This window comes from Sinocyclocheilus anshuiensis, unplaced genomic scaffold (assembly GCF_001515605.1).
Source record: "Sinocyclocheilus anshuiensis isolate Anshui unplaced genomic scaffold, SAMN03320099.WGS_v1.1 scaffold337, whole genome shotgun sequence".
Lineage (NCBI taxonomy): Eukaryota > Metazoa > Chordata > Actinopteri > Cypriniformes > Cyprinidae > Sinocyclocheilus > Sinocyclocheilus anshuiensis.
This window is the reverse complement of record NW_015537968.1, coordinates 1,128,314-1,146,874: the sequence shown is the minus strand read 5'-3', so window position 1 is coordinate 1,146,874 and position 18,561 is coordinate 1,128,314. Positions and strand designations below refer to the sequence as shown.

At 37.2% G+C, this 18,561-nt stretch overlaps 2 protein-coding genes across 6 annotated transcripts in view; one reads left to right on the top strand and one right to left on the bottom strand.

Moving 5' to 3' along the window:
* The window catches only part of LOC107668635 (RAB6A-GEF complex partner protein 2-like), a 5,615-nt gene extending 4,229 nt beyond the window's left edge, over positions 1–1,386 (bottom strand). The window contains exons 1-2 of one of the 5 annotated variants that reach the window (XM_016460600.1): positions 1,363–1,386; positions 139–254 (exon numbers count right to left, since the gene is read on the bottom strand). In XM_016460600.1, coding sequence (XP_016316086.1) covers positions 139–254 — 116 coding nt within the window. In that variant the 5' untranslated portion in view covers positions 1,363–1,386. Of the gene's footprint in view, positions 1–138; positions 255–746; positions 1,154–1,250; positions 1,272–1,362 lie in introns of those variants that run through there. The other 4 variants (XM_016460608.1, XM_016460584.1, XM_016460594.1 and 1 more) reach the window with 4 other exon arrangements.
* Positions 1,387–2,803: 1,417 nt separating this feature from the next.
* Positions 2,804–18,261, top strand: LOC107669061 (non-lysosomal glucosylceramidase-like). Its single transcript, XM_016461162.1, has 15 exons — positions 2,804–3,122; positions 4,385–4,635; positions 6,375–6,466; positions 6,552–6,667; positions 7,346–7,564; positions 10,032–10,271; positions 10,892–11,148; positions 12,715–12,840; positions 13,917–14,101; positions 14,973–15,077; positions 15,261–15,368; positions 15,959–16,132; positions 16,252–16,367; positions 17,007–17,198; positions 17,288–18,261. The coding sequence occupies exons 2-15, from the start codon at positions 4,445–4,447 to the stop codon at positions 17,504–17,506; spliced, it is 2,340 nt and encodes a 779-aa protein (XP_016316648.1). The 5' UTR covers positions 2,804–3,122; positions 4,385–4,444; the 3' UTR covers positions 17,507–18,261.
* Positions 18,262–18,561: the final 300 nt, after the last annotated feature.

Below are 18,561 nucleotides of genomic sequence, written 5' to 3'. Positions count from 1 at the left end.
GAGCGCACACACACACAAATATATATATATATATATATATATATGTGTGTGTGTGTGTGTGTATACACGCACATGTACAGTAGAGGTAAAAAAAGAACCCTGTCAATTTGTTTAAATGCTGAATACAGTGTTCTTTACCTGCTGGCAGATGTAGACAGATGTGACATAGGGTTTGTAAAGGTTATAAGACACTCTAAAACTTCCCCGGCCAAAAACACAGGCCCTCGTGCCATTGATGCCACCACCTCAATCATCTGTGAAAAACAGAAAGGTTACATATATGGCACTTAATTAATGTTGATTTATATATATATATTATATATATATATATATATATTAGAACCAGCCTAAGATGTTTTTCTGGCCTCCCAGCCTGGACAAGTAGGTTTGTTGGTTTTAGAGGGGATTTCCAAACTAGGAGACCATCTAAGACCAGCAAACCAGCGTAAACTGATTTAAGATGTTTTTAACAGGGTAGAGAGTAGGTCATGCACTGTATATAATATCTTAGTTTTGAGAGATTTATATTTGAACATATTCTTATTCTTTTAAGCAGTGGCACATGTATTGAAACTACCCTCTCCTAATTAATCTGCCTCTAACAGGAAAATATGTGCGGAGTTGAACAGTAGCTACAGAGCAGCTAATATCTACGTTGAGCTGGCATCGTGCAGCTTGACAACGACGAATGTTTAGTATATTAGCAGGAAGTCCTAACGTTCTTTTATTTGTTCCCTTTACACTACCTCGAAGTTGTTTATTTTATTTCTTCCCGTCGATTTTTTTCTACTTCGTATTCCTGACCACAGAATTTAAAGGAAAAGCGTAGCAGGCGACGCTCCAGCTACTTAAAAACAAAACAACCGGAGACTATTCTTGGCCATTATAAGGTTTCCCTGAGTTTTTCCAAACGTTGTTCAAGCTACATTCATAAACACAAAAACCAACGCTGTCATGACATGGAACTAGACTTGAGAAAAATCTTCGTCATGCATATTATTTTGATTTACTCAGTAAAACATATCATGGGAAAGTATAAGATGTCATCTCTTTTTCCTAACCCCGGTATAGCGATGTCCAATTTGTGAACGAATCATTCTTATGAGTCAATTCGTTTCAATGAATCAGTTCAATTCAAGATGTTCACTGTTTGAACGATTTGTTCGCCTAGTTCAGGGGTAGGCAAGTTCGGTCCTAGAGAGCCGCAGTCCTGCAGAGTTCAGCTCCAACCCTGAAAAAAAAAAACTCACCTGCCTATAGCCTTAGTAATCCTGAAGACATTGGGCTTGTTTGAGATGAGCAAATTCTGCGCAGAATCGATCACCGCGAGATGCATGCCGGTTAGAAAAGTGTCCTACTTACCTCCGACTTGCTCTGATGTCATGCTGACGTGCAAAAAAACTCTCGCGACGGCGAGGCGGCTGTGTCAGGCAAGGCAAGGTGCATCTCAAACAAGCCTATTGATTAGCTTGTTCAGGTGTGTCTGATTAGGGTTGGAGCTGAACTCTGCAGGACTGTGGCTCTCTAGAACCGAACTTGCCTACCCCTGGCCTAGTCCAAATGACTGAGAGCTCAGAAGCTGATAATAAAAACTTCATGAATAAACAGACCGAGAATTATAATTCCAAAAGCAAGTTTAGATAACCTAATTTGCATTTACATTAAGAGGTACTTAAATGTATGTATAGTTCTTGGCAGAAAATAATATTTTTCACATTTTAACAAAAATGCCATCGTTAAAACCAATGACCAGGGCCGTTTCTAGCCAATTTGACGCCCTAGGCGAAATCCCTATTGCCCCTATATATATATATATATTTATATATATAATTAAAGCTTTATCAGTGGCATAAAAGTAACCAATGCAGCTACTTAATCATTTGCTACTCGTTAACTTACCCTTTAAATAACGTGACGCTCTGCTCTCTATGACGCTGCTCCCCGTTAAGCGCTGTTGGAAGTGAATGAATTCAGCATTTTGACACCTCCGTAAGAATGCATTTAACTCGACAAAGCGGTCTAATAACTCTAGCCCAATAATGTTGGGGGATCCAGTGGGGGCGGCAGTCATATTTCAGGGTGACCGTGCCACTCTTTATCACAACCCTGCTAAAAGTGCCAGTACGTGCGCCCCTTCAGCTGGTGGCACCCTAGGCGATCGCCTAGCTCGTCTATGCCTAGAAACGGCCCTGCCAATGACTAACAAATCTTTTTAAATATGTTAATAATAACATTTTAATAACATAATAAACAGTGATATGTGTTTAACATATGGCTTTACTTGAAAGTTTAGACTAAAGCACGTAATATACCAGGTAAGCAAAAATTACGACTTAAACCGATTTACTGAATCGCTTTTGAAACGATTCTTTAACATGAACTGCTCAAAAGAACCGATTCTAATAAACGAGTAGGCTTGTTCGAGAAGCGTCGGCGCTGCGCAACCGATCGGCGTATGACATCAAAGTACCGCGAGAGCGATTCAAAAGCTTAAAGAGTCGTCTGCTCTCCAATCACTCTCGCGGTACTTTGATGTCATACTCCGATCGGTTGCGCGGCGCCGATGCAAAAATGACGTAAAAGTCCCATCCAAAATCACAACGGGGGTGGTACGGTTTCCTCTGAAGAAAATAGTTAAGGAAAGTGTAACGTTTAATAGTTTAAATAGCCAAGAGGTGGCTTATAAGAGAAAACAGATGCAGGAAAAGGTTTGTGTTTCTTTGGAAAATACTGAAATGACGACACTCTTTTGTTCGGTACTTCCCCGAGAGTGAGCTCATTGGTATAAGCCAACAGAAGGCCCTCCTGTAGTACTGCTCCCGCAGTGGGAAATTGATCTCTGACTTCGACTAGTTCATCTTTAAGAGATCGCGATGTGCTGTTCTGCATAAGAAAATGCGTTCTTTACTTAAGGAAACATATAAATGCTGTATACATGCTTTTCGTCTCTAAAACTTAGCTTTTGCTGTTCACTTTGAAAAAATTTCCCAAGATCCAACCGCAACAAGGTGGATCAGCGCGCACCGGGACACCGGATGGGCTCTGCTGACAGTCATGCTGTAGAGCGTCAAAACAAGTGCATCTCTCGCCGCTGACACACAGACCCCAGGGTGGAGGCAAGGGTAAGAGAGATTGACACTCCTCTGATGGACTGCGTGGATGCATAGACATAAGCAATGACATAAGTAGCCAGACGTTTAGAGTGTGGCTATGAGAAAGGGTGTAAACGCATATTGGACATTATTACATCATGTCTTTCATTAGATATGTCTTACCGAAGCGTGATTCTGTAATGGTGCTGTATTTTTCAAAATAGGGCAGAATATGAAGTATTACTTATTTAAGGCAAAAGGACAGCAAAAGTGTTTGACTTTTAACATGATGGTCGTCTGTCTGAGAAGTTAGGCTTATTAATTTCTATAGAATTATTATTATTATTTATTAGCTGTATGTGAGTTTACATTTTTTGCAGCACTGATCAGTGTTTGGGACATGTCTAAATAAAGTTTAAAACCATAATTTGTGTAATTTATGCATAAAATATTTTTACAATTTATATTTAAAATTGTAAATAAAATATTATATGAAAACAAATGGATTGGAAACAGAAAACTACACCAGAATGGAAACGGTTACAAAATAAGGAGGAAATCATGGATTTAGTATTCGACAGGGGCAAATTAAAACCATAATTTGTGTAATTTATGCATAAAATATTTTTACAATTTATATTTAAAATTGTAAATAAAATATTATATGAAAACAAATGGATTGGAAACAGAAAACTACACCAGAATGGAAACAGGGTTACAAAATAAGGAGGAAATCATGGATTTAGTATTCGACATGGGCAAATATATTTTTGTTGTTGTTAATTTAAATAATTATTATTATTATTATTCTGTTGTTTTATTTCAGTGCAAATACATTGAATTTCAGTGCAGTAGATTAAGTGCAGTGAAAAATGTCTTGATGTGGGATAGGCTGGGGATGTACAGATATCTTATTTGTTTGGCCAAATTAATTCTACCATACAGAAAAAATGATAGGTTAGATTTGCCTGGACCAGGGGTGAAATGAAGGAAAGGGCAAGCTATTGTTATTTAATTAAAAGGAAAAGGATCAGGCTACATCTCCAGCCTGTGGTTGTTTCTGGTAACTGAACTCTGCCGCTCCGTCACCGTGGTGACAGGTGAACTTTGCGTTCGTATGTAGATTACCTGCCCATGCATGCAGATCAGTCTCAACTCTTGCTTGCACAACACAGTAGGCAAGATGTCATTTTTCAAACCATGTGTCTTTAAGGTGATCTGTTGATTTAGCCTTAAAACAAAGGAAATATCCTATATGCATTAACAATTTTTTCTATTTTGTCTTTTTTCAGAGGATTTAGGGAGCCGATTTTTACAGTTTTGGTTTGGACTGGTGATCCAACAGCTCTACTATGGATTTAAATGACAGCACGTCTCTGGCTGAGCTGATGAGCCGGTATGTGTCTACAGAAACAGGATTTGGTGTCCCCAAGGATGGCTGGCGGATATGTCTGGCACACGAGTTCAAAGAGAAGCGGAAACCATTTCAAGCCAGAGATGTCTCATTGTCCAACATGATCGAGCATGTTTCTTTAGGGGTCAGGTATGTTTAACAAATCATATTTCAATAGAAGAGCCCCAGATTCACTTGGTCATTCATTTATTAGTCCTCACGTCATCTACAGCAAACGCAGTTACTAAAGAATAGAATTTGTTCACATCAAAAGCTGCCGAAATAGACCATTTTGCACATCTCAGTGGTGTTTTGCTCTTTACCAATGTTTGGTTGAAACGAGAACAGGAAATATTGTTCAGTGGTTATATTTTGACCTCAGACGGACATGTCTTCATTCCCTTCTTCTGCTAAACCCTTCTCCGCTTGGTTCTTAGCAGCATCATTTAGTCAACCAGTGTTTCATGGTTACTGATAACATCTTCATAAAAAAGGACCGCTCATTGTGTTTACAGCATCTCACATACTAGTTAAACCAGAAATCTGAGCACATGGATCATTTGTGGGTTACCTGCAGGCACGTTGCAGGCTTGTGTAGCAAGTGTATTTACCTGGATCAGGTGGGGCTGTTTTTCCTCTCTTAACTAGTTAGACTGTTACACAATAACTAATACATTTCAATGCACTTTCTTCCTTTGTATGGACCTTTGGATGTTCCTGCTATAATATATAAACAGCTTGATGGCTGTTGGCCTGGGTAGATTCTGGATTTTGTTGTTGTAATTATGTATTAATTAACTATTAATTTATCTCCAACATAACACTACAGCTGCATGGAATTTATCCGCTGAGGCTGGTTAATCAGTGTCGATATCAGTCAATATTGACCCTGTGTGCGGTTTTATTTTACATTAATGATTGACACAACTGTCATGAGTTTTATAAATCTTTATTGTACGTTCCCATTTACACAATCAGTCCTCTGGTGTGTATGTGAATACTGTATTCATGTTGCTCAACCTTCACCACACTTGACTGATTACTCACTAGCATACATACAGCATAGAACAATGACTAGCATCTATATGCAGTCATGCATTGAAACCCTCCATAGTAGGTGAACGTTGCACTTTTTTAATGTGAAAAAATGATATAATATTTTTGTAATAAAGGAAAATTCATAAAACAATTAATACAAAGTAAACCACTTGCCAAGTGATCAATCCATAACAACATGTCAGAAAAAAAATCCAGGTCATAAATAAAACATAAATGAAAGAAAGAAAGAACTAATAATAAATATATAAATAAAATAATCAATCAGTCAGCAAGTTGGGAGAGATCAAAGATGCACTTTTCAGACAGATGTGTGATAGAATATAATATATTATTCCTTCTGTTGTGCTGGAGATTTTGATTGGGAAAAACATGATCAGTACAAAAAGTGATTTTTATCCAGTTCCCAGCTTTTTCAGCCTATCCCATAATGCCATCTGCCCTTTTGTGTTTGTGTGAATCAGTCTCTGTTTCTAGGCGCTCTTGTGCTGAGTGCAACAAGACTGAAAACAGCTGCGTGTGCATTATAGCGAGGAGAATGAGTGAGACAGAAAAGAATGAGTTGGATGGAGTGGTTTGAGAGTGACTAAAGGGAAATGTATGTACAGTATATGTGAAAGAGAGGTTCATTATTAGAACTAACGTTGTTGTGAAGCTATAAATACCTTTTTAAGAAGTCAAAGTGTGATTTTTGCCCATAGATACATGCCAGTATATTGAACACAACCCTGTTACCCATCTTCACTGTTCATCAGTACCAGTTCGTGTCTATATCTGTGTATGACCGAGAAAAAGGTCAGTTTAGTGAATTCCTCCTTGCTTTGTCTGAGCAGGTATCTGAGATGGTGGTACAGAAAGACACAGGTTGAAAAGAAGGCTCCTTTTATTGATATGTTTCGGGCTTTACCACTAAGACAGATTTATGGTAAGTGCAAAGACAAACAGAAACATCAAAGCAACAACAGAACTCTTAAAATGACCCAGTGTGACAGAGGACACATTTTGTGCAGGTGCTCCTCTTGGTGGCATTGGTGGAGGCAGTATCACGCGTGGATGGAGGGGCGATTTCTGCCGGTGGCAACTAAATCCTGGAATGTACCACTACAAAACCGTTATTGCTAACCAGGTAAAGAACTGGTGTGATCCAATAAAATACCTAAAAAGTATCCATACTACTGTTCAAAAAGTTTGGGTCAGTAAGATTTGTTTTCTTAAATAAATGATTACTTTTATTTAGCAAGGTCACATTAAATTCTTTTGAACTTACTATTCAACAAATAATCTAAAATTATTTAATCTAATTAAATAATATAAATATGTATCACGATATCCACCAAAATATTAAGCAGCACAACTGTTTTCAACATTAATAATAATGTTTTTGAGCACCAAATCAGCATATTAGAATGATTTCTGAAGGATCATGTGACACTGAAGACTGGAGTAATGGCTGCTGAAAATTCAGCTTTGCCATCAGAGGAATAAATTACATTTTATAAATATATTAAAATACAAAACACTTGTTTAAATTGTAGTAATATTTCACAATATTACAGTTTTTACTGTACTTTTTTTAATCAAATAAATGCAGCCTTTGTGAGACCATTTAGAAAATCTTACCAACCCCAAACATTTGACCGGTAGTGTTTAGTATCTTTGTGACTCACTTTGACAAATTAGTAACTCAGTTAGTGTGTTGGTATGTATAACACCGTTACGGGCAAGTGTGTGTTGTTATATATGCAGGTGTTCCGATCTCTCCTCCACCTAGTTTAAGTCTATTTTAACCCCCTCTATCTCCTAGTTTACAGTGTGTCTGCGCAGGGGGGGTCAGACAGTTTATCAGCAGGTGTTGTCTATGGATCGACCCCCGACTCTTCAGGATTGGAACTGGGGTTATTGTGGTGAATACGCCTTTTACCATGCTCTGTACCCACGATCCTGGACCGTCTACCACCTGCCTGGCCAGAATGTCACTCTCACCTGTAGGCAGGTGTCACCTGTCATTCCTCATGACTACAAGGTGACAAGCTGACTTTGACATCACATGAATAAATTGCATTTTAAAATATATTAAAGATGTGATAAGTTATTTAAAATTGTAACAATATTTCAAAATATTACTGTTTTTACTGTATCAATCTTGGTGAGCTTAAGAGACTCCTTTAAAAAATCTCCTTAACAAAATCTCACCACTTTTGAACAGTAGTTTTACCTGTATGTATTGTTGTGCTCTCGTCTGTAACGTTAGTTTATCAGTGTCCGTGGTGCGGACACTGCATGAGGGCATCTTACATTTACAGTCTGTCCTAACACCATTCCTGATGAAGCCTGAAGAGCTAGATGAACTGCCTGCACTGCTCTAAGACACGGGCCCATTCCTTGAGCGACTATGTCAAGTTTACCAGAATAGTAATGAATTGGGCGTAAACTGCCCCCATGATCTTGCATTAGACATGCAGTCATAAAGCCTAAGTGTTCATGTACATAAAGCACAAAGGGCCTATCAGATTGTGCAATTCCTAATGCTGGTGCTTGACATAGTGCTCTCTTCAAATCATTGAAAGCTTTGAGATGAATTTCTTCCAAACAAACAGTATCGGAATCTTTAACCTGGCTTTTCAACAAGTCATAGAGAGACTGAGCAATTGAGGCATATCCTTCAATCCAAGGTCTACAGTAACCTGCTGTTCCTAAAAATGATCAAGGCGTTCAATACACTGTTCCACATCTTCACCAAAGATGATTATGTCATCCAGGTATATCAGCAAAGTTTCCCACTGCAACCCTCGTAGAACCAACTTCATGGCCCTCTGGAAGGTGCTGGGTGCGTTACACAACCCAAATGGCATTCTGGTGTACTCATATAATCCATACCTTGTCACAAAAGCAGTCTTGGATCTGTCTTTTTTATTAATTTCAATCTGCCAGTACCCTGACTGAAGGTCAAGTGTTGAGAATGTCTTCGCACCACCCAGCACATCCAGGCATTCCTCTATTTTTGGTAGGGGATACGCATCCTTAATGGTAAGCTCATTAAGCTGGCGATAATCTACGCACCAGCGGACCCCGCCATCTTTATTCCTTACGAGGACGATAGGGGATGCCCATTCTGTTGTCACAGTATTTGCAGGGGGACTTGTAGATGGACTGGGGGACCGTGAGCAGTTTCTTTTGTAATGTCCCTCCTCCCCACACTGAAAACATGGCCCACTAGCCTCTCTGGTGGGGCTGTTATTCTGCGGTCTATATCTGTTTGACTTAAAAGAAGTCTGAGCTGTGCATCCCCTTTCTGACTGGACTGCCATACTGGAATTTGTCTGGTGGGTGGGTCTTAACGTAGAAGGGAGAACAACAGAAGAGGGAGGAGGTATCAGCAGCAAAAAGTTGTTCAGCATCTGAAGGCCCTGTTGCATCTCTGTTTGTCACAAGGGTTCTATCTGGGGCAGATGAAAGTGTGGTAATGGTAATGTTACCATGTGGGTGTGGACCACGTGTCACCTTGTTGGCATGGGGCTGCTGCGTGAGAGCTAACAAACAAGTCTCTGTTGCTTCCAGTCTTTGGAGCAGAGGTGAAATGGCATTTTGGAGTTGTGTATTTTGTTGTGACAGCACAGCCTGTAGCCAGTGTGGGGGGTCTGGGGCAGCTGATGCTCCAAGTGAGACTTCCGGATCAGTTGAATCCATTTTGTACAACAATTGAGAGTGACACTGCTCCAACTCTTAATTTCGTTGAGTTAATGTTTTATTTATAATATTTATTTATTAATATGGAAGTATATTCTGCTCTGTGAGTTGAAAAGTAACTTTTCAAGGCTGTATGGTAGTGTATGTGAAACTTGGCAGGCAGCCAAAAGCAGCGTTTGATTTGGCAGCCTTCCAGCCCCACGCCTCTCTGCTGGGGGAGGGGAATTCCCTGCTGCTTTTATCTCCGTGAAATAACGGTTAATGCGCCGAATAAACTTGTCAATCAGTCCTTAATACTACTTCACAACGGCGTTTTGCAGATTATAATGTCCATAGAATCACAAGGGATGTCCCAGCATTTCATAACACTCACAATTCACTGATGATTTTCTCTCGCGCTCAACTTCTGACACCACTTGTTGTGCTCTCGTCTGTAACGTTAGTTTATCAGTGTCCGTGGAGGCATGAAGAGAAGCACACCACAAAGATAATCCGTTGCATGAACTTTACTTAGTAAAGCATAACTTTACAACAGCGGGGTTTATGCTCTTGCCCAGTGCTGATGGTTTGACTACAACCATCTGCACCGGAGCCTGCGAGCATACTGACGCTAAACATAAAACCTGTAAACTAGTCCCCGTGTAATGACGTAACAGCATCTAATTGGACAATACAGAACTCATTATTAGTATATATAACATAACTGTAACTCAGCTTATATTTAGTTAACTAACACTATAACAGTATATTTTTAATCCACCAGACTTGCAGTTTCAAAACTAATCTTTTTCTATTTTTTTCAGGACTCCAGTCTTCCAGTAGCTGTGTTTGTGTGGGACATTGAGAATAAGAATGATTATGCACTTGATGTTTCCATCATGTTCACGATGGTTAATGGGTCGGGCCATAAAGACGATAAGAGTGGGGGCCACTGGAATGAACCATTTCACCTTGAAAAAGACGGAGAATCTGTGTCTGGGGTGTTACTACATCACCAGACGCCTGTCAACCCTTACACTCTGTGCATAGCTGCAAGAGAAAAGGTAATGTAAATGTTGAAGCAGCAGGTTTTGCCTGTAGTAAATTCATGAAAACAACTCCTCTGTCAGGAGGAGTGCACACTGCACTGACAAAACCACTCAGCCTAACAGGTTTCACCATCACACGGCTGTACTGTGAGAGCTCCTGTTTCTCTGTGCAAATAAGAGCATTATAATGGTGACTGACTGCTGTGGTTCGCCACAATAAACTATGGAAAGAAACAGCTAATATCATGTAAAGCATGTAAGTGCTTCTCAAATGTTTTATTGAGAAAAAGACTTTAAAGACAGCTTAAACTGTTGATTAAAGATCCAAAATGTATTTCTTTTGTCTGTGGAAAAGATATCTTGATGAATTCAGTGTTGTTTTGGACCCCACTGACTTAAATTTTATGGACAAAAATGGTTAAAACATTCTTCAGATAATCTACTTTTATGTTCCACTGAAGAAAGAATGTCATACAGGTTTGGAATGACATAAGGGTGAGTAGCTAAGTGATGACAGAATGAATTTTTTTTTTAGTGAATTATTCCTTCAAATCTGTCTAGGTGGACAGCTCACTAGGTTTTGAGACAGAGCTGTTGTTCTTCCTCTCTTTATTTAAAGTTTCACTTTATTTTAGTCTGGCCAAGAGATCAGTCACCAGACGGCGTTCAGCCCGAAGGGAACCTGTAGTACTCTGTGGAGTGACCTCATGACTGATGGACGACTCGACTCACCTAAGGACTCCAGCCCTCCCACACATAAAGGGGAGGAAGTGGCGGCAGCTCTGGCTGTGAGCTGCTCGGTGCCTGCTAACAATCACAACAGTGTGGAGTTCAGTTTGGCCTGGGATATGCCTAAAATCACATTTGGTTCCAGAGAGAGAATATATGTCAGGTATGTGAATATGCAGAATAGGACAAATGAAAAATCCCTTCATTTCATAGAGATTATAAATACATCACAGTCATGATTCATGATTTGATACTTGCTGGTTGGTTGTTAGTGGGAGGGACATTCTCACTCTAGAGCACATTTGATTGGACAAAAAATCTGTGTAGAGCAACATGAATCATCAATATTTTGGCCTGTTTTCAGAGAAGTGAATAGTTGTTCATTTTTAATGCGAACAGCATGAAAAGTTGTGCAGGGGAGATTTGTCTCGGTTCAGTGAATCCAGATGAATTAGACCATGATGTATAAATATTTCAACAATTTAAAAAAATTATTATCAATGACATTATTATCTTTATTTGTTCTTTTGTCTAATCTTTTTTCATTCTCTTTGTACACATTATGGATCAGGTTACCCTCATCTTTGTTTTCTTTAGTATGTGTGTAAAACATTTTTGTGTCTTTTAATGTATATACACTACTGTTCAGAAGTGCTTTCCTTTCTTTTTTAAAGAAATTAATACATTTATTCAGCAAGGATGCATTAAATTCTATTTCTGATAAATGCTGTTCTTTTGGACTTTCTGTTGATCAAAGAATCATGGAAAAATGTATCAAAGTTTCTACAAAAACATTAAGCAGCACAACTGTTTTCAACATTGATAGAATCAGCATATTAGAATGATTTCTGAAGGATCATGAGATACTGAAGACTGGAGTAATGGCTGCTGAAAATTCTGCTTTGCCATCACAGGAATTAATAACATTGTAAAATATATTAAAACATACAATTGTAAAATGTTAAATTGTAATAATATTTCACTATATTACCATTTCAAATGCAGCATAAGTGACTTAATTCAAAAATATGAACAACATTTCAAACAATTTATTTGACTCCAAGCTTTTGAACGGTAGTGTATGTCCCTTTATAGTCCCAAATGCTGATAAAAATGACTGTTAACAGATACATTCATTATTGATTTACAGTTGTTTTGATATCTGAGATATCTTTAAGGTCTTAAAAAGATCTAATGGCTTAAAAAAGAGACAAACAATTTGATATGCCTTGCCATACTTCCTGTTTCAATAGGAAACAGTGCTTTCATGCAATTTCATGCATTTAATTTTTTTTAAAGGAAGTGGTGTGGCTGTGATAAATAAAAAGTACTCTTTACAAGCTCCATAAGAGATTCATCAACAGTCATAAAGTTCAGCACACATGAGGACAATCTTAAAAGGCTACAGTTTGTGGCTCTTACATATTCGTATTAGAGCAGCAATGCTAATTTGTTTAATCTCAGAGAATCCAGGAGACAGTGATGCATAAATACTACTAATTAAAAAATGTCATTATTTTAGTTTGCATTACGTTAATGAGGACGAGACTTTACTGCATTACATTAATGGGAATTGGGGGAAATGTGCTTAATTGTTATATAGAGATCTTAATGGTCCTAGAAATATGCTTTGTTTTGTTTATGGACTATATAATTGCATTTGAAATGATGAATTAATACCCTTTGATGCTATGAAATAATAACATTGTTTGTGTGGTGTTTGTTTCAGGAGATACACACGTTATTATGGCACCAAAGGAGATGCTGCCCCATCTCTGTCTCACTATGCACTCACACACTACAGTAAATGGGAGGAGAGCATTGATGAGTGGCAGAGGCCGATTCTACAGGACGGGTAAAAAGAAATGTCATTTTCCCATGAAAAATATCAAGCTTGAGGGCACAACAGCCTGTCCTATAGGTTAATCAAGTTGTCTGTGGCTGATTTGTGTGACTGTTATTTATGGAGATTGATTGGTTATAACGAGAACATGCTACGATTGGTCAGTGAAGTGTGGCTGCTATCTGATTGGCTTGAGTAGACGGTGGGTGGAGACCATGCATTTGTGGATTGTCAGCGTCTTGATGCTAGAAATGTGTCAAAATCCACAAATGCACAGAAAGCCATTCACAAATGTACAGGGAGTGATCCACAAATGCGTGCAGCAATCTACAAATGCACAGGACGCGATTCACAAATGAATGCCAGGCAAAGTTGTGTTTGTGACATAAAAAGATATTTGTGAATATGTTTTTTATTTGCAAATCTCATTTGATTTATTTGTGAATTTAATTCATGTTTGTGAATCACTAAGATTTATTTGTGTATCTTATTCTATTTATTTGTCAGTGTTTCATTTTTGTTAATCTCTTTACATGTATTTGTAATAATCTATTTATTTGGAATTATGCAACAATTCTATCTCCATAGTTATTCATCCAAAAGACTGTGTAAGCAAGCAGTCATCCTTCCTGTAAATTGATTCGACTACTTATTTAAATGAACAGGAGTCATCATGGATTTATCCATTATGTGCATAGACACTAAAATACAGAATTAATTGTGTGTGTTTTGAGCGGTATTGGCCCAGTCACATGCAACATACTAATTCTAAGTGTCCACGTATTGTTTCAACATAAGGCAGCTATTCTTTTCAGTTGCTCGGCTGATTAATCTGTTGGTATTTGGCCATTTTGAGAATAGGAGTATAGGTGATATCCATTGCCAGCTTGGCAAATTTCTTTGTTGTGTCTTTTTTTTAATTTTTATTTACTGACAGCTTTGTCATTGGACAAACCACATTTTCTGTTGTTGTTGTTGTTGTTTTTATATTATTATTATTGTGTGAAATAAATGTTCACTTAATTTATTTCAGCATCCATTTTGTGTATGTTTCACTACCGGTAGACTTAAACACTGTGTTGTTCTAGGTCTCTTCCGGCTTGGTATAAGTCCGCTCTGTTTAATGAGCTGTACTTCGTTGTGGATGGTGGAACTGTGTGGGTGGAGCTTCCAGAGGACGCTGACATCAGCGGTGGGCTTCGTCCTGAGGATGGAGGGCTTCCAGCCCAGCCTGACGTTGTCAAGGAGTATGGCCGATTCGCTTACCTAGAGGGTAACATTCAACATTAACTTAACATGTAAACTAAGTTTAGGATTTATTTAGAAAAGGTTTATAACGTTTGATTTGGGTATATAATTAATAAACACACCATGTCTAAAAATACATGCCGAAAAATTATATTTATATACTATTATAGTGTTCATTAATGTTTTGAATTAGTTTTTATTTACAGCTTGTATTTTCAGTTTTAATTTTAGTTTATGTTTTAGTAATTTTGTTATGTAATTTTTATTATTTTTTTTTATTATTTCTTTAAAGTTTTATTTTATTTTATATCACTTTTTTTTAATACTTAAACTAAAAGTAGTTTATTTCTGTTAGTTACCAAGGCAATATATTCTAATTTTTTTTTTTTTCTAATATTTATATTTTATTTTATTTAATTGAATTACTGCATTACTGAGAGTAAATCTGTTTGCTCTAGTAATCAGTGTTATTTTAGTAGTATTTATATACTATTATAGTGTTCATTAATGTTTGGAATTAGCTTTTATTTTTTTATTTTCAGTTTTAATTTTAGTTTCTGTTTTAGTAATTTTGTTATGTGATTTTTATTAGTTTTTGTTTTTCTACATTTCCATAAAGTTTTAATTTATTTGATATCACTTTGAGTAATTTTAGTAAATAAACTAAAAGACGTTTATTTCTGTTAGTTGCCAAGGCAACATTTTCAAATTTTTTAATTTTACACTTTTCTTCTAATATTTGTATTTTACTTAATTTCAGTTTTATTTCACTGAAAATTAATTTTAAGAGTTTTAGTTTAAGGTTAAAATTACACTTTAGATCTTATTTCATTATACTCTAAATGTTCATTAAAGTTTAATCCCGGGTGATAAATAAATTGTGTCTCTCACTCCAGGCCAGGAGTACAGGATGTATAACACATATGACGTGCACTTCTATGCTTCATTCGCTCTCATCATGCTCTGGCCCAAGCTGGCTCTGAGTGTGCAGTATGATATTGGTGAGCTGAGCTTCCATTTGAACACAGTATTTAAATTGATTACTAATCATTTATTTTTGATATTTTGTGTTTTAAATTCATTTGCTGATACTTTCTCATACTGTTTTGCATTCTCTGTTTGTTTAATTATACTCTTTTTTTTTTTTTTCTCTCTCTCTCTCTCTCTCTCTCTTTTATATTCAGCTGGTAGTGTGGTTCAGCATGACCCTACAGAGAGGTTAAATCTAATGAATGGCCGATACTCACCAGTCAAGACCTGGGGCGTTGTACCTCACGACATTGGAGACCCTGGTAAGTTGTGCATAATAGGATACCATGACGCATGCCACATGTTCTAAATATAGAAAGAGAGTTCACCTAAAATGGAAATTGTCATCATCTTGAACCCCATATTTTTTCTTGTGGAAGAAAATGAGATTTTAGCATAATGTTAAATTATGAGAAGCACATTTGAATGGTTAAATTGTTGCGACCATATCCCTTTTTTTTTTTTGAAACTGATTCACCTCATTCTGTTAATATGTCAGTAAAACCTAAATATAATCTCACATGTCTTGTGGAGCGCTTTCAGAGTATGCATTTATTTGTCATTTTATCTGTTTGGAAACGGAGTGTAAATGTGGAAGTCCTTCAAAGATTTCTTATCCTGTTGCGCCCTCTGTAGGGCCAGCGACTAGTCAACGTCAAGCTTAAAGCGTTATGTGATTTTTATTAGTTTTTGTTTTTCTATATTCAACCCCTAATATATATATATATATATACAGTATATATATATATATTCAAATTTATCAGAATATACATTTTATTATTATTTTATGTTTTTATGTTTAAGTTGTATATTAAAATGCTGTATAATGACATAAGTTATGTTATGTCTTGAGTAACACCATCCCTGTGTTTCTGGTCTTCCAGTGCTTACTGTGGTGGCCTGTGGCTGGCGTCAGTGTGCATGATGTGTAAAATGGCACGTGTGCTGAAATGCGAGTCTGTTTATCAACGCTACAGAGATATTTTAGAGAGAGGAAGAGCAGCCTTTGACAAACTCCTGTGGAATGGTGTGTAAGCATACACAGTGCCGAAAAACAATTGTTTTCAAAAACCACATTCAACAAACACATTCAATTTAATGCATTAATTTTTCACCCTGTGAAGTGTCTTTCTTCTTCTCTAATAGGCAAATACTACAACTACGACAGCAGTGGACAGAGCCTGTCTAACAGTGTAATGTCGGACCAGTGTGCAGGCCAGTGGTTTCTCAGGGCGTCTGGACTTGGGGAAGATGACTACCAAGTCAGTATTAAAAACATTTTACAAGCATGTTTTAATATAATCAACATTTGGTTGTATTTTAAAAATGTAACTTATTATTCCTGTGATGGCAAGCTCAATCTTCAGCAACCATTACTTCAGTCTTCAATGTTACATGGCCTTTCAGAAATTATTCTAATATGCTGATTTGGTGTTCAAGAAACATTTATTATTATTATTATCATCATCACAGTTGGAAATGGTTGTGCTGCTTAATGAAGTGTGATGAAGAGATACAGTTCTTCAGTTTCAGGATTCTTTGATGAGTAGATACTTTGAAGAACAACAGTCTTTTGTAACATAAATGTATTTACTGTCATTTTAACCAATTTAATGCATACTTTCTGTATAAAATTATAAATTTCTTTCAAAAAATGTTTAAAAATGTATATTGAAATTAATGTGAATTGCTATAGAAATATTGTTCATTGTTAGTTCATGATACCTAATGGTAGTGAATGAAACCTTACTGTAAAGTGTTACAAATAAAAAAACATTTTATTACATTGCTTTAGCATGGGTGACTCACACTCCAGAGGGGGTCAGTGTTCTAGAGGAAGAGTAGACTATCCTGGATGGAAACTAACATGGATTTTTTTCTTCATTCATTTCTGTATGCAGGCTTTTCCCAAGGAGAAAATCTGTAGCGCATTGAAGTCTGTGTTCGACCTCAACGTTATGAGCTTTGCAGGCGGGCAGATGGGTGCGGTGAATGGGATGAGGCCAGAGGGCGTGCCTGACCGTTCCAGTGTCCAATCAGATGAGGTGTGGGTGGGAGTAGTGTACGGATTAGCAGCTACAATGATACATGAGGTAATCAAACCTCAGATCATATCACCAGGTTCCAGATGAAATGACTCTATTAATTAACACCTAATACATCCCACTGTCTTTTTTTCCAGGGCATGATAGAAGAGGGAATGCACACTACGGAAGGCTGTTACCGTGCTGTATGGGAACGAATGGGAATGGCCTTTCAGACTCCTGAAGCATACTGTGAGAAAGGCATTTACCGCTCTCTTGCTTATATGAGGCCTCTGAGCATCTGGGCAATTCAGCTTGCACTAAACAATCGACCAAACCACAACAAAACCACTGATAAAGATGTGGGCCAGGGCTGAGCTGGAGCTTTATAAATATGCTGGAGGAAACTTGCACTGTCGAGCCTCCGTAATGAAGTGACCTCTTAATCCTCGTTTTAAAAGACTGCAAAAGGACTTTAGATACAATGTCATCATGGGCTGTTGGTTCACACAGAACCTTCATTTCCAATTATTTTGTAAAACTGGCATTTCCACTGAAAATGTGCATAAGCTTTTCCACAGTCCTTTTTTGTTGCAGCTGTAAATCATAGTTTTACAAGTGGGAGTGTAAAGGCTTGGTTGCAGTGAAATGACAGACTGTTCATTATGATATTGGGAGTAGGGTCATTGATCTTTGTGAATCAAGTAGTTAGAGCATGATTCTAAATAATTTTCACTGTATATTTCTATTATTGGAATGGCCTGTTGAGTACTTGAAGAAAGAACTGCTGTTTTTTTTTGGTTTTTTTATAAATATTTGTCCTCGTATGTGTCATAAAGCATCTATCTGAGGCTTCGAGAAGTCAGTACTGTACACTATTATACAGAATTGTAATAGAGATATAATTAAGTAAATTGGAATGAATGTATACTGCCATCAGATTATTATTATTTTTTTTTTTCCTCAGATGCATCATAAAGCATTTATTTTATCTGCTATATGCTGGTGTTACTGTAAGGAAATGGTATAAAACCCACAACCCTGAGATGCTTAACAGGCATGCCAGGCTAAAGTGTGTGATTTAAATCACTGACTGAAAGTGAATTGCCCTCCAAGGCTGCATTTATTTGATCAAAAATACAGTAAAAACTGAAAATGTTTTAAATAACTTTCGATTTTAATATATTTTAAAATGTAGTTCATTCCTGTGCAGGCATCAATTGCAGTGACATTGTCCTGTTTTGTGCCCCTCAAAAGGCCTTTCATAACTTTCTAGGACGTTAAAGTGTTATATATGTCTATGTAGGTGTAGAAACATCCTAGGCTCATAAGCCTAGGAGTGCTATTCATTATTAAGCCAACTAACTTGTGAAAGCTTGTAAGACTGATCAAATTACTGAATAATAGGTCTTGTCATATGCATTTTCAAATT